At 40.6% G+C, this 23,614-nt stretch overlaps 1 protein-coding gene across 1 annotated transcript in view; it reads left to right on the top strand.

Annotated features, from left to right (window-relative positions):
• The window catches only part of LOC142213461 (dipeptidase 2-like), a 70,539-nt gene extending 47,275 nt beyond the window's left edge, over window positions 1–23,264 (top strand). Inside the window, exons 8-10 of the mRNA XM_075281810.1 lie at window positions 4,986–5,061; window positions 8,094–8,229; window positions 23,016–23,264. Coding sequence (XP_075137911.1) covers window positions 4,986–5,061; window positions 8,094–8,229; window positions 23,016–23,201 — 398 coding nt within the window. The 3' untranslated portion in view covers window positions 23,202–23,264. The remainder of the gene's footprint in view (window positions 1–4,985; window positions 5,062–8,093; window positions 8,230–23,015) is intronic.
• Window positions 23,265–23,614: the final 350 nt, after the last annotated feature.

Here is a 23,614-nt window from a genome sequence, read left to right as displayed (position 1 = left end):
AAGTAGTGATTTTTCGCCATCTCACCTTACAAAATGTGCTATAAAAAGTGATCAAAAAGTCATATGCACCCCAAAATAGTACCAATAAAATGCACAGGTTGTCCCGCAAAAAATAAGCCCTCAACCAACACTGTCAAGCGAAAAATAAAAATGTTACGCCTCTCAGAAGATGGCGATGCAAAAATCACTGATTTATGTCCCCAAATGTGTTTTTGTTCTGCAGACTTAGTATCGCATAAAAAAATAACATAAATGAGGTATCGCCGTAACCGTACCAACCCGCAGAATAAAGGTCACATGTTACTTATACTGTACGCTGCATGGCGAAAAATGTAAAAGGTAAAACTCAATACCAGAATTGATTTTTTTCTCTTTTAAATCCAGCAAAAAAAGAGTTAATAAAATGTAATCAGTAAGTTTTAGGCACGCCAAGATGGTGTCATTACAAAATACATCGTATCCCGCAAACAACAAGCCCTTATATGGCCACGTCAGCAGAAAAATAAAGAAAATATAGCCTCTACCAATGTGAAGACAAAATCACGCAAAATCGCCAAATCATTAGAACACAACTGGGTGCGGCAGGCAGGGAATGTATAAGCTGTGCAAGCGAATATCAGGGGACACCCTATATTTACAGCTTATGAGGGAAAATATACCAGAAGTGACCCCCAAAGTGACCCCAGTGTGACTCCCCCAATCATAGGAGCTACTGGGGGTACAGTAGGGAATTTAGTGTCTGCAATGTCCTCCGCACAGCTTATATATTCCCTCTTTGCCATCCGCTGTGCAGTCACGTCCGGGATACTAATACTACACTACACCCCCTGATAAATTCTTTTAGGGGTGCAGTTTTCAAACTGCGGTCACTCCTTTGGGGAATCCACTTTTCTGATACCTTACAGACTCTACAAACATGACATGGCGTCCAGATACCAAACATCTGAATCTGTACTCCAAAAGCCGCATCGCGCTCCTTCCCTTCTGCCCCCTGCTGTGTGCCCAAACTGCAGTTTATGCCACATGTATGACAATGGTGTAACCGGGGTAATGTCATATGTGAGTATAAACTGATATTAGGGCACATGTATGACACTGGTGCACCCCGGATAACGTACGTAATGTCATATGTGGGTATAAACTGATATTAGGGCCCAGCCAGACACAGAAGGGAAGAAGGTTATTTGGTTTTTGGAGCACAGACTTAGACGGTTTGGTTTTTGGATGCCATGGCACTTTTGCAGAGACTCTAAAATTTCCCCTACAAAATGGGGTCACTTCTTGGGGAATTCCAGTTTACTGGCACCTCCAGGGCTCTGCAAAAACAACATGGCACCCAGAAAGTCCCTCTAAATCTGTACCCCAAAAGCTATAAAGCGCAGTGCTCCTTCCCTTCTGAGCCCTGCTGTGCACCCAAGCAGCAGTTTATACCCACATATATAATTTTTTTGCCCCTCGGGATCGCCCACTTAATAGTTTTAGGAGTGCAGGTCTCTGACAATACAAAGTGGGTGCAATGCATTGGATACCAAAATGGCATATTTCTTTAAAAATTTCAAATTTTGGGAAGCATTTTTAGTCTCAAAATCATAATACCACTTGATACATTCCTTGATGGGTGTAGTTTCTAAAATGGGGTCACTTTTGAGGGGTTTCTATTGTATTGATACTTTAGGGGCTCAGCAAATCCGACATGGCACCTCAAAACTATTCCAGCAATATATGCCCTCCAAAATCCAAATAGCGCTCTTTCCATTCTGAGCCCCAACATGTACCCATACAGCAGATTATGATCCCATATGGGGTATTGCCGTGTTCAGGGGAAATTGTGTAACAAACTGTGGGGGGCTCTTAATTCTCTAAGTACTTGCAAAAATTAAAAATATGGCGCTAAATGGACGATTTATTGGAAAAAAAGTAATTTTTCATTTTCACATCTCAATGGTAAAAAAATCTGTGAAACACCTGTAGGGTCCAAGTGCTCACTAAACCCCTTGATAAATACCTTGAGGGGTCTAGTTTTCAAAATGGGGTCGTTTTTTTTTGGGGGGGGGGGGGGTTTCCACTGTTCTAGCACTTCAGGGGCTCTCCAAATGCAACATGGTGCCTGAAACAGATTTCAGCTAAATTTGCCCTCCAAAATCCCAATAGCGATCCTTCAGCTCTGGACTTTACAGTGTGCCCATACATCACTTTACATCCACATGTGGGGCATTTCTGTAGTTGGGGCAAAGTGCTTGACAATTTGTGGGGTGCATTTTCTTTTTTAACCCCTTGTGGAAATGCATAATTTGGGGTTAAAGCTACATTTTATAGCAAAAAATGTCACTTTTCCTTTTGTTGGGCCAATTCTGTTACACTCCTGTAGGGTCAAAGGGCTCACTAAACCTCTTGGTAAATTCCTTGAGGGGTATAGTTTCCAAAATGGGGTGACATTTTGGGGGTTTCCACTGTTTTGACACATTGGGGGCTCTGCAAAAGGGACATGGTGCCTGAAAAGTATTCTAGTAAAATCTGGCCTACAAAATCCAATTAGCGCTCTATCCGTTCTGAGAGCGACCGTGTGCCCGTACATTAGGGTACCAGCACATATGGGGTATTGTCGTGTTCGGGAGAAATTGTGTAACAAAATGTGGGGTGCAGTTTCTCCTTTAACCCTTTGTGAAGATGAAAAATTTGGGGCTACAGTGACATTTTATTATAAAAAAAGTAATTTTTCATTTTCACATCTCAATGGTAAAAAAAATCTGTGAAACACCTGTAGGGTCAAAGAGCTCACTATACCCCTTGATAAATTCCTTGAGGGGTCTAGTTTCCAAAATGGGGTGACATTTTGGGGTTTTCCACTGTTTTGGCACCTTGGGGGCTTTGCAATCGGGGCATGGCGCCTGAAAAATATTCTAGCAAAATCTGGCCTACAAAATCCAATTAGTGCTCCATCCGTTCTGAGAGCGACCGTGTGCCCGTACATTAGGGTACCAGCACATATGGGGTATTGTCGTGTTCGGGAGAAATTGTGTAACAAAATGTGGGTGCAGTTTCTCCTTTAAACCTTAGTAAATGTGTAAATTCTAGGGCTAAATGAATATATTAGTGACAGAAATTGAAAAATGTAAATTTGACCTCCATTTTGTTTTAATTGTTGTGAAATGCTGAAAGGGTTAAGAAACTTTCTAACTGCTGTTTTAGATTCTTTCAGGAGTGCAGTTTTTAGAATGGGGTGACTTTTGGGGGTTTTTATTAGAGAGGCCTTTCAAGTTCCCTTCAGAACTGAACTGGTCCCTTGAAAAATGTGTTTTGGAAATTTTCTTGAAAATTTGGAAAATTACTGCTTGACTTGTAAGCCTTATAATATCTGAAAAAAATGAAAGGGTGCTTAAAATTTGATTGCTACATAAATCAGAGACATGGTTAATTATATTTATGAAAAAATTCGGGTAGTATGACTTTCTATTTCAAAGGCTTGCAATTTCAAAGTTTGAAAACTGCATTTTTTTCAAAATTTTCACCAAATTTCCTATTTTTTCATAATTAAAGACAAAACATATCAACGAAAATTTACTACTGTCATGAAGTACAATGTGTTACGAAAAAACAATCTCAGAATCACTTGTGTAAGTTAAAGCGTCTCAAAGTTATCGCCATTTAAAGTGACGCATGTCAGATTTGAAAAAAGAGGCCTGGTCCTTAAGTCACTTTTGGGCTGTGTCTCTAAGGGGTTAACAACATCTATTGAAAGCAATTTGCTGCTGCTCTCTGTTAAAAGTTCCCAACTTCCATAGATGTATGAAAAACTTTGTCAACTCAGTTGGCAGTATGTTATTTGTGACTTCATAACTAATTAGAAATTATGATATTAGTGACTTCAAAGTATGGAAGCAGTCTACGCAGCACAATGCAAATGCCTGAATGACTTGAAATTAGCCTATAGCACCTCATTGGGCTATAGTGACTATAGCTCCTGCGTATGGTAGCAGAAATATTTACCACTTTATTGCTATACAACACACTTGCCAGTCTTTTAGACTGCAAAGACAAGGTGGCCTTTTTCTGATAGAAGGATGATGCCATTAACAGATATAGATATGAACAATAAATGCTGAAGTGCTTTAAAAATTAAATGTAGCATTTACATCAAGATCTTGATTATTGTGCTGTAAAACCTAAGTCCCAACTCCTGTGCAAATCAGCAGTAATATATAACACCTTAGTGACTAATTCCTTCTATTGGCATATTGTGCATATGTCAGTAAATAAAGCCACAGCAATTGATCCCATTACAGGATTGATAGATGGTCTAGCGGGGCACAGGAAGGGGCTTAGTATCTCTTCTGGTGCTGTCGGAGCCAGGGAGAGATAAGTAACATTGTTTTTTTATGTTTGTATCCTACCCTGGGTCTCCAATACCCTATTTATTATTCTCTAGGGTCAGAGTATAATAATTGTTCAAGGTTGAATGACAATGGGGCATAACACTGTGTGAAGGGGCCACTTTGGGGTATAATAATCTGTGCAGGGGCCAATAATAATGTAATAATGGAGTTTAGATAGGAGAAAGACCTTGTGGAACAAATACAGTATTATCATACATAGAAATAAGAGGAGTTAAAGGGACTTTCCAAATAGGCCAATAATATCAGATGAGTGAGATACCTGGTAAACTCACCGATCAGCTGTTCTCAGCAACTGATACACAGAGAATAGAACAATAAGTAGACAGCTCTTTTTTCTCTTAAACGGCTCGACTCATTTCAATCAAATGGGAGCTGATCTGCAAGGACCCAGCCAAACCACTACACAGAGAACAGAAATGTCTGCTGTTGGTTCCATACTCTGAAAAATGAAAGGTCCAAGCCTCATCCAGTCTGATATTGATGACCTATTCTTAGTATAGGTCCTCAATCATTTTAGTCACAAAAATCCCTTCAATTAAAAGGCATATAAACCTGTGGCACAACAATACTTTAATCTCTTTTTTTGTTTAGATCATTTTGACTACATAAAGAAGATAGCTGGGCCAGAATCTGTTGGAATTGGAGGGGATTACGATGGGGTTTCTGGGTAAGTCATTCTGTTTAGAATTGCTTTTGGAAATGTGGTGTTCATGTAAATGACTGCAGGAGATTATAAAAACGTCCTCTAACCAATTCATAGAATATATTGTGAAGCTGGAGAACATCATTTCAAGGGTAATGCATTCTTTTTCTCTTTTATTGTATGTACAAGATAATCCATAAATGTTTGATAAGTACAGGTTTCTCGTTTGCTTATTCCTGGCCACCCTAAGAGATCTAAATGAAGAAAGATGGGTATCCATCTCTCCATTATAGTGCCTCAAAATGCTGCAGCCAGTAGGCAGTAGTTTACTTTTCTATTAAAGGGGTATTCCCACCTCACATACTCATCAGTCTTTACTGCTGTGAAATCTTCTTTCTTCCTGGTTTCTTGCATCATTTGGTGGGCGGGGTTTCACATGCAACCTGCTGTTTAGCCCCGCCCCCAAATTCACGTGTAGCTCTGCCCACCCATATTGGAATATGAAGTACAGGCAGCAGCAACTCCATTCTGTGTTACATACAGACACTGTCTGTCTCTACCATAATGAACACAATTGAATTAGCTAGCCTGATAACTGGGACAACAGAAGAAATGAAAGCAGCTCCTCTCCCCTATCTGATAGCAGGGAGCTAGGTCACGTGGTGTAGACACAGGAATAGCTAGATACACAGGCTCGCTCCCGTGCACTTAGCCCCTCCTCCCTCCCCCTGAGAGCAGCAAATACATCACTTGACTCATGAGCAGCTAAGTCAGGGCTGTGGCCACAAAGAATTGAATAAAGTATGATAGTGGACAAACAAAAAAGCTTTGTTGAAGCAATGTATTTAGGAAAAGTCTTGCATTCACATTAACAAGCAGTATAGATAGGATCCTTGTGATGGGACAACCCCTTTAATGTTGAGGATCTGTTGCGCCATGAAAGGGACACCATCAATTGTAACTGGTATCATGGGACATCCACCTACATACCTGCCTTTCCAGCTAGTTGGACCAAGTCGTCTTACTCCTGAATGTTAGTCCTCTACTCGAGGAGTTACCCATTTAAAGGACACTCTTTCTCAACATGACCAACCTTATCACAACATCTGCAGATGGGTTGCACAGAGGGGTCAAACTTATCAGTGGTTTTCCTGCCAGTGCACGTCAGTCATTGTTGAGGAAACAATGTTCTTCTTGAACGTCGCCAAGGTAGATCCTCTGGGCTGGAAGCAAGCTCGAACTTTGCTGGAGGAGAAACTTGGAGATTTTGAACAGTTCTGGTTAATTTAGCTACATGTTTAGTTAGTTCAATCATTTGTAACCGCAGCTCTGCAGCATCATCAGATCGGTTCTGTGCACACTGTACAGTAGATGGAAAAGAGGTGTTTGCCTGTGGAGAGCAACTTTTTGCCCCTCCTTCTGTCTGCCTGGATAGACAGGCAATTATGCAATTGGTATATAACCATCTGCATCAATACAGCATGAAGTTTCTTCTGCACCAATAACGCCCCATGTGAATGCACCCTATGGGTACAGTCATAGTAGAGTGAACTACATTGGAAAAAAATGTATATCATACGAGTGAAATACATTTATTTGATATGTTTCCCATGGAAGTTTAATGCTAAGGCTCCACATAGTGAGCAGCATAAAAAAAAAATCACTGCGTTATACCACAAAGATGAGACTTAAAAAGCGATTACCTGGGAAACCCGTTGACCCCATAGACTCTATGGGGTTTCCGCTTGGTGTCTGAACAAAACATGCAGAGAAAAAACTAATGCAACATGGGGTACTGGCCTTACTTACCATTCATAGCTCCTCAGACCCCCGTCCCTTTTCTGCTCTGGAAAGCTTGTCAGTGCCAAAAGTGTAATTGATCATATTGCAAGGTGTTGACAACAGAGGAGGAACATTTAGAAAGGGCACAAGATGCTCAAAGAAATGCATACAACTGTTCTGCTAGTATCATAGAATTCAAGCCAGGTGACCGGTTTTAATACTAGTACCAACTATGGATAGCAAATTCTTGGCAACATGGCAGGGTTCTTGTGAAATCCTGAAAAAAGTTTGAGAGGCACATTATAATTGTATTTAAGTGCATCAGCCAGGCAAAAGAAAGCCAAAATATATCATGCTAATTTGATTAACCTCTTCCTGTCAGTTTTTGACTCCCCACCTTCCAAACCTTACATTATAAATAATAAATATTAAATACAATTAAAATTAAATATTTAACAACCATCAAATAAAATTAATTCATTACTAGCCCCCCAGCATTAACTGGGGTACAAAAATCCCCACAAGCCATGCCTTAAAAAGGCATGGCCCCCCATAACATCGCTGGCCTTGTTTAGTTGCAAATTGAAAACCCAAATTAAACATATCAATATCCATGTTGGACAAATGAACTCCATTATTGCCCCCAGTAAATAAACAAATGACCCAGAATCCAAATAACTAACTGATTACCTATAAAACAAAAGAAAGAATCATATTTTAAATCAACAAGGAAGGTCGGAAATATAATTTGCATCTATTAGGGTACATTCACACGGAGGAAAATGGTGAGGAATTTGGTGTGGAATTTCAGCGCTGAAAAAAAGCCGCCCATTGACTTCAATGGGTTCCTTTTTCTGCTAGCAAAAAGATTTATATTCACAATCATTATCTTTGAAGTGTGGGAGGAAACCAGAGTACCTAAGCGAAACCAAAGTAAACACAGGGAGAACATACAAGCTCCTTGCAGATGTTGTTTTTGGCTGGATTTGAACCACTGATCCATCATGCTCCTTTCCGGCGCAAGTAAGCAAAATAAATAAATAAGTGGGACATATGTATTTGCCGCTTTAGGCCGGGGCCCTGCATTGTGAAAACGTAGCGTTTTGGCTACGGCAGAAATACTACATTTTACATTACCTGCAAATTGAATGGGATTCTGGCTAAACATGGTGCTCCCACATAGACCTATTAGGACATGAAACCTTTAATTCCAGTAAACATTGTGGTACTGTAAATTTAGAGTGACTGACTGACCAAATATTTTACATTCATAGATTTCCTCAAGGCCTTGAAGATGTGGCAAAATATCCACTGCTGATTGAGGAAATGCTGAGACGAGGATGGCAAGATGAAGAAATTAAAGGTGTTTTGAGGGAAAATTTTCTGAGAGTTTTCAGACGTGTTGAAGAAGTGAGTAGCAATACATTTTTATTATTCCTGTGCAATACTTGCGACAAAGAAAAATATCCTCTGGCTAGGGACGTGATAACACATGAGCAGAACGTAATAAAAGATGAAATCCAGCGAAATCTTCTTAGATAAAAATCTTACCTTTATTAATTCCAAAATTTTTTAAAATACAGCATAATTTACAGACAAGGATGGTATATCAAAAGATGGTGGTAGATAAGAAAATTAGCTGACACGTTTTGAGAGTGATGCTCTCTTAGTCATAGCTGAATCATACTGCAGAAGGAGTGTTGTTATATAGGCAAGTATTCAATGACAAAACAGCTGAAAACATGCATGCCTGATGGTATGATAATTAGAAACACTCCTATGTACCAATGCACACACTACTAATAAAAACAAGTCAAAACAACTACCGATGAATAAACAAACAGTTATTGAGTACTATAGTAGAAACACCATGAATAAAAGGTGAAGTAATCCAAACTAACATTACTATTTTGCTCATTGACAAAACAAAAAACTCCAACTGATGTACTGGGTACAAAGCACGGAAGTAAAAACATCCTAATTGTATAGTACTAAAGGAACGTAATTCCCATAAAGAAGCTAGACGTAATGTGACCGCAGCATGTTATGTATTCACATAAAAAATCACATATATCAAAAACGCCTAGTATAGGCATAGCTGGGAATAAGCTTTATCCCCCACGTCATGGAGCACATGCGCAATTGCGAGATGAACAAGGCCACGCCCCCGAAAGAAAACACGGACTCAAACCGGCTGGTATATTTAAAATAGTTAAATTGAATTGACGCGATCGCGTTACCTGCATCATGTGCCACACGTACAATATAGCCGCGTAGCCACACGCTAAAAATAAACTGTACCCCGCGTATCAAAAAACACACATGAGTGGTCCCAAAAATGGGTAAGGCCACACTCCTGAGGAATACGAGCCTGAAAAATTGTTATGTGAATATACCTTAACCCCTTAAGGACCAGGCCATTTTTTGGTTTCGCATTTTCGTTTTTCCCTCCTCACATTTCAAGAGCCATAACTTTTTCATTTTTCAGTTCACAGAGTCACATGATGGCTTATTGTTTGCAGGACAAATTGTACTTTGTAATGGCATCATTCAATATGCTGTGCAATGTACTGGGAAGCTGGAAAAAAATTCAGAATGAGGTGCAATTGGAGAAAAAATGCATTTGCGCCATTTTCTTATGGGTTTAATTTTTACAGCGTTCACTGTTTGGTACAAATGACATGTTACCTGTGTTCTACGTGTCAGTACGAACGCGGTGATACCAAATTTATATAGTATTTGAAATGTTTTGATACTTTTAAAAAAATGATAAACTTTGCAAAATAGAAAAAAAATTTTGTGTCATCATGTTCTAACACCTGTAACTTTTTCATATTTCCATGTATGGAGCTGGTTGTGGTGTCTTTTTATGCGGGACAAGATGACGTTTCTATTGATACCATTTGGGGAAAGATCTGATGGTTTGATCACTTTTTATTCAATTTTTTATAGGAGGCAAAGTGTTGAAAAAAACGCTTTTTGGCTGTTTTTATTTTTTTTGCCGCTACGCCGTTCGCAGTACGGGATAAATGTTTTAATATTCTAATAGTTTGGGCATTTTGGAGCGCGGGGATACCTAATATGTTTATGTTTAATGTTCTTTCATTACTTTTATAGCTAATCTAGGGAAAGGGGGGTGATTTGAACTTTTATATTTTTTTTATTTTTTTAATACTTTTAAAAACTTTTTTTTTTCTTCTGTTACATTTATGATCAGACCCCTTAGGTACCTTGAAACCTAGGGGGTCTGATCACTCATACTATTCACTGCAATACTACAGTATTGCAGTGAATAGGAAAATCGCAGCACTTCTATTAGACGATGTCTCTGGCATCGTCTAATAGATCTAGTGCAGAGACAAGCCTGGAAGCCTTCAATAGGCTTCCGGCTGTCATAGCAACCGATCACCGCCCTCTTGTGACGTTCAGGAGGGCGGCGATCGGCGAAACATGGCGGCGCCCATGCCGCCTGCGCTGTTTACACGCTGCGGTCGCGTTTGACCGCAGTGTGTAAAGGGTTAACAGCAGCGATCGGCTCGGGCACCGACCGCTGCTGTTATTGGCAGGTCCTGGCTGTATTATACAGCCGGCATCTGCCGTGTATGGAGCGAGCTCAGCGTGTGAGCTCGCTCCATACATCCCCATGCGACCCATGACGTACAGTTACGTCAAGGGTCGCTAAGGGGTTAACAGTTACAGTAACGCGGTAAGGAATAAGCTCAATAAATGGTTGTCTAAACCAGAATTAACACAATAATAAGGAGAAAAAAAAAGGGGGGGGGGGATTGCATTTTCAATCGGGACACCAGGTCTGTACTGTATAAGCAATGCTACCTCCGATGCCACCCTTACTACCTCGTGTCATCCCCTCTACCTCATAGATTGTAAGTTTTTGCGAGCAGGACCCTCAGTCCCATTGTGTAAATTGACTATTTAATTGACTATTTCTTTGTAATGTATCTTTCTTGTCTGTATTTGAACCCTACAAAGTGTACAGTGCTGCAGAATATGTTGGTGCTTTATAAATAAAATACATTATTATTATTATCTTTCATACTGATGACCTATCCACATGACATCTAAACCCCGGAACTATTCTATTATACACCATGTGAATATGTCATCAGTATGAAAAATCACTCACTTTGCAAACTTTTTGGTCATTCTCTTTATCTTTGCAGGGTGTGTAAGGTGAATGAGGAGTGATCCGAATATTGATACATTGCTAGATTTGCCTACTTTTCTATAAATTATTACTTAATCTGACGTGAAGCACCTAGTGTGTGTGGGACCTTGGTCAATATTCATTTTATTATATATTTAAAGGGGTTTATCCAATAAATAAATGTTATTATTGCTATAGTGAAAAGTTATCACATTTTCCAATGTACTTTCTGTATGAATTCCTTGCAGCTTTCTTAATTTTTTGCTTGTTGTCATTCTTTGTTTTTTTTTGTTTTGTTTTTTTTTTCAGCCCATACCCATATGATGGACATAGGGATCCTCAGCTCATTACAGGATCTATTTTGTTTACGTTGCTGTGATTGTAATGAACAATGCACCTCAGTCTATCACATGACTATGCATTGCTATCACATGACCATAGAATAATGGAAGTAAACAAAGAATGATAGTGATAGCGATGTACACAACCATGAGGAATTGATACAGAAAGTATATTTGAAAATTGTATACATTTTCATTATAAAAACAATAACATGTATTTGTTGAAACTGGACAACCCCTTTAAGCAACATACTAACATAGTTGGAAAGGGTGGATAAAACAATGGATAAAAAAGTCCAACCGATAAACCTACCATGAATATGTCTAAGTGGGAGGAGGCCTTGGGGGCACGGATCTCAAATGAGCAATGGCAGGTTGTGTGTTCTAGGGCTGCTAAGTCTTTGTCTTGTGTTACATTTTGAGAGAGACAGTTACATTTGAGAGAGAGACAAAATACTCATGCACTGGTATCACACGCCAGCGTTATTCCATACGTTCAATCCGAATGCCGACATTCCGAATTGGCCGAATGCCATACAGAATACAGCATTCGGCCAATCAACGCTGGTTCTGCTGGAGGAGGGGGAGTCTAAGATCTGTCCACAGCAGTTTCCATTGTGGTCCGATCTCAGATGTAGCAGTGCTGACACAGCGCTGCTACACGGAGAAGCAAACTATCTTAGCACACACAGAGATGCAGCAAAGCAGCAGGGTTCAGCGCACACTCAGCACTGCTACATCAGATGCAGCAGAGCTGAGTGTGCAGCCACCATTTATTATTCTGTATAATGTACTGGGAAGCTGGGAAAAAATTCAGAATGGGGTGAATTTGAAGAACAAAAATGCATTTCTGGGAATTTCTTACGGGCTTCGGTTTTACGGCGTTCACTGTGCAGCCAAAATGACATGTCCCCTGTATTCTGTGTTTCGGTACGATTCCGGGGATACCAAATTTATATGATTTTATTTACATTTTAACCCCTTAAAAAAATCCAAAACTGTGTTAAAAATTTTTTTTTTTTATAAAAGTCACCATATTCTGACAGTCGTAACTTTTTTATACGTCCGTGTACAGGGATGTATAAAGCGTATTTTATGGCGGGGCTGGGTGTACTTTTTAGTTCTACTATTTTCGGGAAATACTATTGCTTTGATCACTTTTTATTCTAATTTTTATCAGAATCAAAAGAGTGAAAAAATGGCGGTTTGGCACTTTTGACTATTTTTCTCACTACAGCGTTTACCGTACAGGAAAAATATTTTTATAGATTTGTAGAGCGGGCGATTTCGGACACAGGGATACCTAACATGTATGTGTTTCACAGTATTTAACTACTTTTATATGTGTTCTAGGGAAAGGGGGGTAATTTGAATTTTTAATCCTTTTTAATTTTTTTATATATATATTTTTTTTTGCATTTATTAGACCCCCACAAGGGGGTCTTGAACCCCAGGGGGTCTGATCACAAATGCAGTGCATTACAAAAAAATCATAATTTCTTTTGCAGGCTTTACAAGGCTCCTGGCTGTCATGGAAACGTGATGTTGGCCCTGGAGCTTGCTCCAGTCTCTGGTGATCACCGGCAAAATGGTGGCGCCCATGCATCGCCGGGAAAATGGCGCCTAAGACCAGTGGCGGATCCAGGCTTTGCGGGGCCCTGGGCAATTGACTGTGGCGGGGCCCTACTTACAAAAACCCGACATGTAGGTTTTTTCTGTCCGCTTGAAAAGTCGGACATCTTTAGGACAGGCACGGAGTGTAAAACAATGCACCCGATGTCCATTTAAAGGGGCTCTATCAGCAAAATTATGCTAATAGAGCCCCACATATGCGTGAATAGACTTTAAAAAGGCTATTCAGGCACCGTAAATGTTATATTAACCCCCAGTCCCGTTTTTAAATAAAAGCATAAAAACATATATGCAAATCTTACTGAACATGCACCGAGGGCGGTGATGCACGATGCCGCGTCATCTTCGGGCACGCCTGCCTCTTCTGTCTTCTTGGAGTGACGCCCTCTGGTCCCGTCTCTTCTGCCGGCTTCCTATTGGTCTTTTTCCAGCTTGAGGTCTTCAAATCTCGCGCCTGCGTAGTAGCACTTCCCTCCGGATCGCTACTGCGCAGGCTCACTCGGCATTTTACTTAATGGCAGTTCGCAAGCGTGCAGTACGCTTGTGTAGTTCTATGGGGACTGGCAAGTGAGCCTGCGCAGTAGAGCTCCGGAGGGAAGCGCTACTACGTAGGCGGGGGATTTGAAAACAAGAAGACGGAAGAAGACACGGAGCCAGAGGGCGTAACTACAAGAAGACAGAAGAGGCAGGCGTGCCCGAAGATGACATAGTATCGTGCATCCCCGCCCATGGTGCACGTTCAGGTACGATTAGCATATATGTTTTAATGCTGTTATTTAAAAATGGAACCGGGGTTTAATATAACATTTACGGGGCCTTTTTAAAGGCTATTCACGCATATGTGGGGCTCTATTAGCATGATTTTGCTGATAGAGCCCCTTTAAATGAATGCAGAATGTCATGGACACAGCTAGTGTCCGCTGCTAATATCCGTGCAAGATTTTGAACGACATTAGCAGCGGACACTGACGGTAGTGTGAACGCCCCCTAAGATACTCCATGTGCCTCATATTAATAGCAATTAACCCTATCATGTCCTTCACATTAACCCCCTGTGTGCCTCACATAAGAGTTACTGATATGTGAGACATGGATGTAATAATAAAGTATCTTCATGATTAGTACCCCCATATATCCCACACATCAGTAACCCTTATGGTGAAGTACACAGGTGGTTAATGTGAGGAACATGATAGGGTTAGTTGCTATTAATATGAGGCACATAGAGTTACCAAAACTAAATGAATAACTCCAAATGCCTGACATTAATAGGCAGAGTAACCCCCCTCCCCCCTCCAGCCTGTACCTGGGTGTTCTTTCTTTACTTTCACTTTGCTGAACTTCTCCCTCTCATGTGTAAGATGCAGGATGGCAGGGATCTTCTGTAGAGCGATAAGCTCCGCCTCCTCGGCTCTCCTCGCATTGGTTGACAGAGGGCAGCCAGAGAAGGGGGGTGAGGAGGGAGCGTCCTCTATCCATAGCTGCAGCTCCCTGGCTGGCTGCTGTCTATCAGCCGATGCTGCAGGTACACAGTGTGCTTCCGACATATACTTCCTAATAGGGAAAGTATATGTGTGAAGCACACTGTGTGCAGGGAGCTGCAGCTATTGATAGAGGACCGACAGGGGGCCCCTGCAAGTGCTGGGGCCCTCGGCAATTGCCCTGCCTACCGACCCGAGTTTTGTTAGGTACGGGCCCTGCCACGGGGCTGCCCCTGCCTAAGACATCTTTGACTGAAGCGCTGGAGGGGACCGATCGGAGACATTAGCACTGGCTGTCTACTGTGTAATACAGTAGAGACCCGTCGGCTATGGCGGCCGTCCGACTCCCGGGCGGCCGTCATAGTTAAACACCCGACATGCGCTGTACTAGTACGCCGGATGTCGGGAAAGGGTTAAAATTACACTTGGTGTTGTGCCCCATGACTTGACACACTATGTTTTACAAAAGTATTATTCATATTAGAGCGATGTTTATTAATGCGTTCACGTAACATCATTATAGTACGCCTGATATATTGTAGCCCACAGGTACATTCTAACAGATGTAAGCTGATGGCTGGTCAGGTAATGGAGCTAATGTACATCTCACCCAGACTACTCAGGTGGGTGAGATGAGAAAACTACAGGAATGTTTGTTCTCAGCAGACAACGGTCGTCTGCTGAGCATTTTGGTAAATGCTCAGTATTGGGCTGGATTTTTAGGAATGACAGGTAGGTTGGTAGTGGGTCCTGTCATTCCACTCCCCTCCAGTCCACACTTTGGGGATGATTCAGCAGCGACTCAGCTGCAGAGAGTCTCCTCGTCAAGGAGGCTTAAGAAGTTGCACCAGCAGCAACACTTTGGCAGAGCTTGGCTGGAGAGCCGACAAAGAGGTCATATTTTTGGAGCTGTGTCCTGAATGATTCTACTGGCTTTTTGGATTTCTGTTATTCTAGGTGAGGTAACCTATTCTATGTTTAGTTAGAGCCTAGCCGGGCAGGTCCCAAAGAAACCCAACCCGATAGACTACAATGACTACCGACCCGTAGCACTGACATCCCACCTGATGAAGGTCCTAGAGAGACTGGTCCTGACACACCTACGCCCCCTAGTGAGCTCCGCTCTGGACCCCCTCCAGTCTGCCTACCGGCCGGGCATTGGGGTAGATGACGCCATCATCCACCTTCTTCATAGAGCTCTCTCTCACCTGGAGAAACCAGGGAACACTGTGAGAATAATGTTCTTTGATTTCTCCAGTGCGTTCAACACCATTCAGCCAGGGCTACTGAGGGAAAAGCTGAACCTTGGTGGAGTGGACCACCACCTGTCCAACAGGATCCTAGACTACCTGACAAACTGCCCTCAGTATGTGAGAGCCCAGGACTGTGTGTCTGACACTGTGATCTGTAGTACGGGGGCACCACAAGGTACAGTTCTTGCCCCATTTCTCTTCACACTGTACACTGCTGACTTTAGGCACAACTCCTCCAGCTGTTACTTACAGAAGTACTCCGATGACTCTGCTATAGTCAGCCTTATCACTGATGGCGACGATAGGGAATACAGAGACTTAAATCGGGATTTTGTTGAATGGTGCCAGCAGAACCAGCTCAGGATTAATGCTGGGAAGACCAAGGAGATGGTGGTGGACTTTAGTAAACAGAGAGGTGCTCCGACCCCGGTGGAGATCCAGGGGACATGCATTGAGATAGTCAGGACCTATAAGTATCTGGGTGTGCTCCTCAATAATAAACTAGACTGGGCTGATCACCTGGAGGCACTGCACAGAAAGGGCCACAGCAGACTCTACCTGCTCAGGAGGCTGAGGGCCTTCGGAGTCCGGGGGACACTTCTTAGGGCCTTCTTCAACTCTGTGGTTGCCTCAGCCATCTTTTTCGGTGTAGCCTGCTGGGGGAGCAGTATATCAACCAGGGACAGAAATAGACTTGACAGGCTGATCAGGAGGGCCAGCTCTGTCCTGGGGAGCCCCTTGGACCCAGTACAGGTGGTGGGTGACAGAAGAATACTGTCTGTGGTGACCTCCATGCGGGAGAACAAATCCCACCCCATGTATGGGACCCTGATGGGACTTGGCAGCACTGTAAGTAACCGTCTGCTTCACCCCAAGTGTAAGAAGGAGCGCTATCGCAAGTCCTTCCTTCCAACCGCGACCAGGCTGTATAATCTACATCAGACCAAGCGAAGATCACTCCACACAGAGAACTAATGATTATGAATGTCCTCCTTCTTTCTTCTCTGTTCCTAAGCTGCTATGGACTCCTAGCATATCTTTCTCAGCATATGTGTATCTACTACTTCTGTAATATTTACTGTGTATTATCATGTATCTGTATTTTACTATGCAGCTGAAACATACTGAAATTTCCCCACTGTGGGACTATTAAAGGATTATCTTATCTTATTTATTTTTGTATTATTTCCTTTTGTTGCTGCACTACCTTCTTGAGTGAAAATAAACTCCACCTTTGTTTTTGGACTAAAGAATCTGGATTTTTGTGTCTATGCCACCCCACTTAGCAACCCCAGACCCTGACACAGATATATGAAATAACTAGAAGAGCAATTCATATGATGTTTAATTTGAAATCATTCACCTGTAACATTGCTAGTGAAAGAAGTGGTACGATTTTTAATTGATTTGCAACACTTGCACTTTTGGTGACCGCATTTATAGCTCCCTACAATAGGTTTAATTAACTTTGTCCAGTATTTTCTTTGATTGGCCGTAGCCTGCTAGGGGCTAATATATTTTTAAGAGTTTGGGCCTTTCTAAAGGTAAGCTTAGGTTTGGGTGGCACAATTTTACTTAACACTGGGTCGTTCTGGACGACCGGCCAATGTTTTGTAAGGATGTTTCAGATTGTCTTATGAGATGAACTAAACGCTGTTATGAAGTTGAACTGGTAAGAATCATTATTTTCCTTTTGACTAGGTTTCAGACATTCACTCTGAGTCAGTCGGCCTGCTCTACTGCGTGCAGATTTAACTAGACCTTTGGGATAATGTGTCATATGAAATCTCACGGCCAACAACTTACTTTGTCTATTATAGTCTTGGTTTTCAGTAAAGTTCTTCCTAATTCGTCTGAATTGGCTGTATGGAACGTTAATTTTCCATTGGGTATGGTGGAGACTTCTATAATCCAAAAAACTGTTCCAATCAACGTTTTTAAAATGGGTACTTGTGATGACCCGATCACCCTTGGATGTCAATGCTAGATCCAAAAAATCAATCTGACCTTTAGCAGAACTCCCTGTCAGCTCTATTCCCATTAAATTGTTATTAAAGTATTCTTTGAATGTGAAATCTTCACCATCCCAGATAAATATAAGATCGTTGATATACTGCTTAAAGTATATTATTTGGCTTCGCCATGGATGGTTACTCATAATAAAAGTCTGTTCAAACACGCCCATGAACAAATTTGCATAAGCGGGCGTTAAACGCTTGCCCATTGCGGTGCCACGCGCTTGGATGTAAATTTTAGACTGAAATTCGAACACGTTATGGTCTAGTAGAAATTGTATACTTTGGAGTACAAATTCTTTTTGTTTATATGGCATTGAGGAATCCTGATCTAAAGTCAATCTAATGGCTTCAATGCCTAATTTATGTTGAATGTTGCTGTATAGTGAGCTAACATCCAAAGTTGCCCATCTATACGTTTCTTTCCACTTGATAGTTAACATGTCCTTGATAACATCAGTGAAATCTCTCAGATAGGTTGGTAACACAAGTACATACTTTTGTAATATATTATCAATGTATTGGGAGAGGTTTCTAGTTAAGGCATGTACGCCTGATATTATGGGTCTCCCAGGTGGTTTCACAGGGTTTTTATGTATTTTGAGAATGTGATTTTTAAAATAATGCTATGGAGGGATGAGAAATGGTGAGAAATGATCGTTCTTATTTAGTATGCCCTGTTTGAAGGCCTCTTTTATGAGTTCTGTATATTCAAGAAGATGTTGTTCAGAGGGATCCTGCGTGAGAAGGGAGTAATAACTGGTGTCAGATAATATTTTGACAGCTTCTTCCAGATAGTCAATTCTGTTTTGAATTACCACCCCACCCCCTTTATCAGCATTCCTAATTACTATTTTTGTATTTTTGGTTAAAGATTGTATTGCTTTAATTTCTTTTCTGGTTAGGTTATTTCTTTGGGAGTTTGGAACATCATATTGTTGGATATGGCGAAAATCATTAAAGACTAAAGAATAAAATGTTTCCAGATTGCTACCTCTATGGTGGGTAGGATAAAAATTTGACTTAGGTTTCAAGTCAGTGTGAATTGGTTGGGGACTAAATGGTGTAGGGTCAGGTTCTGCTGTTGTCTCCCCAATTAGTTTATTTGAATCATTTAGTTTTTCTATTATTTGAAAGTGTCTTTTCAATGTCAATTTCCTAATAAAATTGTTGAGATCTATAAATAGATTTACCTCATTGGGTTTTTGGGAGGGGCAAAAAGAGAGTCCTTTAGTGAGGACACTGACTTCAGAAGAATTAAGAATGTGGTCTGATAAGGTGAAAATGTTCTGGATATATAAAATGGTTCACAGTTCTTCAGAACAAAAACATATATAATATATATATATATATATATATATATATATACAGTCCTATGAAAAAGTTTGGGCACCCCTATTAATCTTAATCATTTTTAGTTCTAAATATTTTGGTGTTTGCAACAGCCATTTCAGTTTGATATATCTAATAACTGATGGACACAGTAATATTTCAGGATTGAAATGAGGTTTATTGTACTAACAGAAAATGCGCAATATGCATTAAACCAAAATTTGACCGGTGCAAAAATATGGGCACCTCAACAGAAAAGTGACATTAATATTTAGTACATCTTCCTTTTGCAAAGATAACAGCCTCTAGTCGCTTCCTGTAGCTTTTAATCAGTTCCTGGATCCTGGATGAAGGTATTTTGGACCATTTCTTTCTACAAAACAATTCAAGTTCAGTTAAGTTTGATGGTCGCCGAACATGGACAGCCCGCTCTCAAATGATCTGAAAACAAAGATTGTTCAACATAGTTGTTCAGGGGAAGGATACAAAACGTTGTCTCAGAGATTTAACCTGTCAGTTTCCACTGTGAGGAACATAGTAAGGAAATGGAAGACCACAGGGACAGTTCTTGTTAAGCCCAGAAGTGGCAGGCCAAGAAAAATATCAGAAAGGCAGAGAAGAAGAATGGTGAGAACAGTCAAGGACAATCCACAGACCACCTCCAAAGAGCTGCAGCATCATCTTGCTGCAGATGGTGTCACTGTGCATCGGTCAACTATACAGCGCACTTTGCACAAATAGAAGCTGTATGGGAGAGTGATGAGAAAGAAGCCGTTTCTGCACGTACGCCACAAATAGAGTTGCCTGAGGTATGAAAAAGCACATTTGGACAAGGCAGCTTCATTTTGGAAACAAAAATTGAGTTGTTTGGTTATAAAAAAAGGCGTTATGCATGGCGTCCAAAAAGAAACAGCATTCCAAGAAAAACACATGCTACCCACTGTAAAATTTGGTGGAGGTTCCATCATGCTTTGGGGCTGTGTGGCCAATGCCGGCACAGGGAATCTTGTTAAAGTTGAGGGTCGCATGGATTCCACTCAGTATCAGCAGATTCTTGAGAATAATGTTCAAGAATCAGTGACGAAGTTGAAGTTACGCCGGGGATGGATATTTCAGCAAGACAATGATCCAAAACACCGCTCCAAATCCTCAGGCATTCATGCAGAGGAACAATTACAATGTTCTGGAATGGCCATCCCAGTCCCCAGACCTGAATATCATTGAACATCTGTGGGATGATTTGAAGCGGGCTGTCCATGCTCGGCGACCATCTAACTTAACTGAACTTGAATTGTTTGTCCAAAATACCTTTATCCAGGATCCAGGAACTGATTAAAAGCTACAGGAAGCGACTAGAGGCTGTTATCTTTGCAAAAGGAGGATCTACTAAATATTAATGTCACTTTTCTGTTGAGGTGCCCATACTTTTGCACCGGTCAAATTTTGGTTTAATGCATATTGCACATTTTCTGTTAGTACAATAAACCTCATTTCAATCCTGAAATATTACTGTGTCCATCAGTTATTAGATATATCAAACTGAAATGGCTGTTGCAAATACCAAAATATTTAGAACTAAAAATGATTAAGATTAATAGGGGTGCCCAAACTTTTTCATAGGACTGTATATATATATATATATATATATATATATATAAAGTTGCACTTACATGTCAGATGTAAATGCCTGGAATGGGTTAACAGAGTGGATTCTTTCAGTGGAATGCACCAATGAAGGCTCCCTTGGCTGAGCCGATGCAAATGCAGGATGAATGAAGTTTTAGTCCAGCATAGAGAATCCAATGAAGATAGTAAATTAAAATGTGACATTTATTGTGAAGACATTCTTTCTTCCATTAAAAAAAACAGTAGCATGTAGGGGTACAAACAAATACCTACGCATTTCGAGGTTTGATAAACCTCTTAGTCATGGAATGTTATACAAACAAAATGGTGCACCTATATAGACTAAAAACAAACACATAAAAGGCCCCTCCCGTTTGAACTTAGACAGAAGTACTAGTTAATTGTGTTATACAGCACCTATGATGGGACTTATAAGAAGTGGCTGATATTAAAACTTATTGCCAAGAATATATGCCATACATATCAATAGACAATAAATGGATACAGAAACTTACTAATATCATTTAATCTGTATGTTGTGTAATTCAGATGTTTACACGTATTCTCGAGTATATCCTCTGATGTTCTCACTTAACCACTTCCGGACCGCCCATAGACTATATACGTCCGGGAAGTGGTTGCCTAGTTCTGACAGGACGTACCAAAACGTCCATCAGAACACAGCAGCTGCACGGAGACCGTGTAGCTGCTTTCACTAAGAGCCGGCTGTAACTTCAGCCAGAGCTCCCAGAGAGATAGCAGGGAAGATTTATTACCTCCCCTGCCTTCTAGATCGCTGTGTATACAGCGCTCAATGAGCGCTGTATACACAGCTATGGACGCAGCCATAATCAGCTGCCCTCTGACCCGGCAGACACGTGATCCGCCGGGAGCAGTGTCCTGCCAGAGCTGCTGGGTCCTACAGGACTCAGATCAGCTCAGTAAGCTGATACAGTATACAGCATGCAGGAGGCTGGATTCCTCCTGTATCTGAGGTTAAATGTAGCAGCCCCAGTTATAGGAGAAATCAGCCTCCAGTACAAAAAAATAAGTGATCAGATGTCCCCAAAAGGTCTCTTATTACCTTATGGGTACAAAATCTGAAAAAAAAATAAAAATATAATAAAGTTTTTAAAAAAATGTAAATAAAATAATAATAAAAAATAAATAAATAATACGCTAATAAAACGCTGTTATTAAAGGTTATAGCCCCACCTATGACGACACCATACAAAATAAAAATTACCGTAATGGAGAGGAAAAACTATATTATAAAGTTTTTCAGTGACACTTTGTGTTATTAAATTTAAAAAAAAAAAAAATTGAAAACCAGACACAATTTCCCTCCTATTTTGTTTATATTTTCCCAGATATAAAAAAAATTAAAACACATTCGAAAATAAAGATAACATAAAAATAAAGCCCTATGTGTCCCCGAAAAAAGACGCAAAAATTAGTTGACTGAGACATACGGGAGAAATGTTACAGCCCTCAAAGCCGCACATACAAAATAAACCTAAAATGTGTCTGGTCCTGGACCACAATTGGCCCGGTACTGAAGTGGTTAAGGAGGACCTTTCATCAGATTGGGCACAGGCAGTTCCATATACTGCTGGAAAGCCTGATGAAATGCTTACTGCATGAAACGATCTGTTTGTTATACCATCTACTCTATCCCTATGCACTGGATGTTTTTAAAAAGATGAAATAAAGCCTTCTGCTTTTAAAGAACCGTTGTTTGGTGAGTGCCCTGCGCTTTTTTCTATTTTTTGCTACTTTTTGTATGGACTTATGCAGAGAGCACCATTTGGCAAGCTTGTTAGCTTTTATATTTGACAACGAGGTTACCCGTATCCTGCAATAGAAGCAATAGAATGACCGGCCGGGGAGCCTTCACAAGGCTCCCAGCTGTCATATCACCGTGACGCCGACCCCGGAGCTTACTCTGGGTGTCGGTGATCACAGAGAACATGGCGTCTCGGTCAGCTTTGACTGAAGTGCCGGAGGGGTTAATCCCCTCGATCAGTGCAGGCACTGACCAGGGGCATTAGCTCTGGGTGTCTAGTGTATAAAACAGTAGACGGCCACCATAGTTATAGTACGGCGGATGTCGGGAAGTGGTTAATATTTGTGTCATTATAGATACAGCATTAGCCATGTAAACTTTATAAAGTATACCCTGTATATATTTTTGTTTCTATTTTTATGTATTCAATAGATTTTCTTTTATTATTATTATTTGAAACATTTTTCACACTTTTTGTTTACTTTTTTATTTAATTTTAAGGGAATGCAAGCAGTTGTTGTATATAAAAGCTCTTCTATTTATTCTTCTTTTCCTAAACCTGCAGGTTAGAGATGAACTGCTAAACATAAGACCTTCTGAAATTGAAATTCCAGAGGATGAGCTGAGTTATTCCTGTCGTTTAGATCTTTGGAAATTTCAACAGAAGAGTACATCTGGCACTCAAGAAAGAAGCATGTCACTTTTAGCTCTTACAACATATATATTGCCCTGGATATATGTATTTTGGTAGCTATATTATCCATTTGAAAAATGATCGGAGTAACCTTATATCATGCTAAAGAGTATGTCTACTTTTTAATCTATCTTAAACTGGAATTCCAGTCTTGGATATTTACTTTATATCCACAGAACAAACATAATAATAACGTGATATCTTGAGCTATTTTTAAATATATTTGCTTATCTTTTACACTCTTTGTATATTATTTCTATAATTGTTATATGAATGTTGAGTGGAATTCAATGCTATAGCCCAGACAAATTCAGTGTTATAAAGTTGTGTGTGAAATATAAAATACTCCATGTAAGGCTAAGCTCACATCTTCTGTAGAAATCGCCAGAGAGAAAAGTCCTGCATGGCGGACTGTTCTCTCTGCCTCTTTCAGTATGAAAATAGTGGATACCCATCAAATACAAGGACCC

The sequence above is a fragment of the Leptodactylus fuscus genome, chromosome 7 (genome assembly GCF_031893055.1).
Source record: "Leptodactylus fuscus isolate aLepFus1 chromosome 7, aLepFus1.hap2, whole genome shotgun sequence".
Classification (NCBI taxonomy): Eukaryota; Metazoa; Chordata; class Amphibia; order Anura; family Leptodactylidae; genus Leptodactylus; species Leptodactylus fuscus.
The sequence above is the reverse complement of the archived record's forward strand: the minus strand, read 5'-3'. Positions and strand labels throughout refer to the sequence as shown.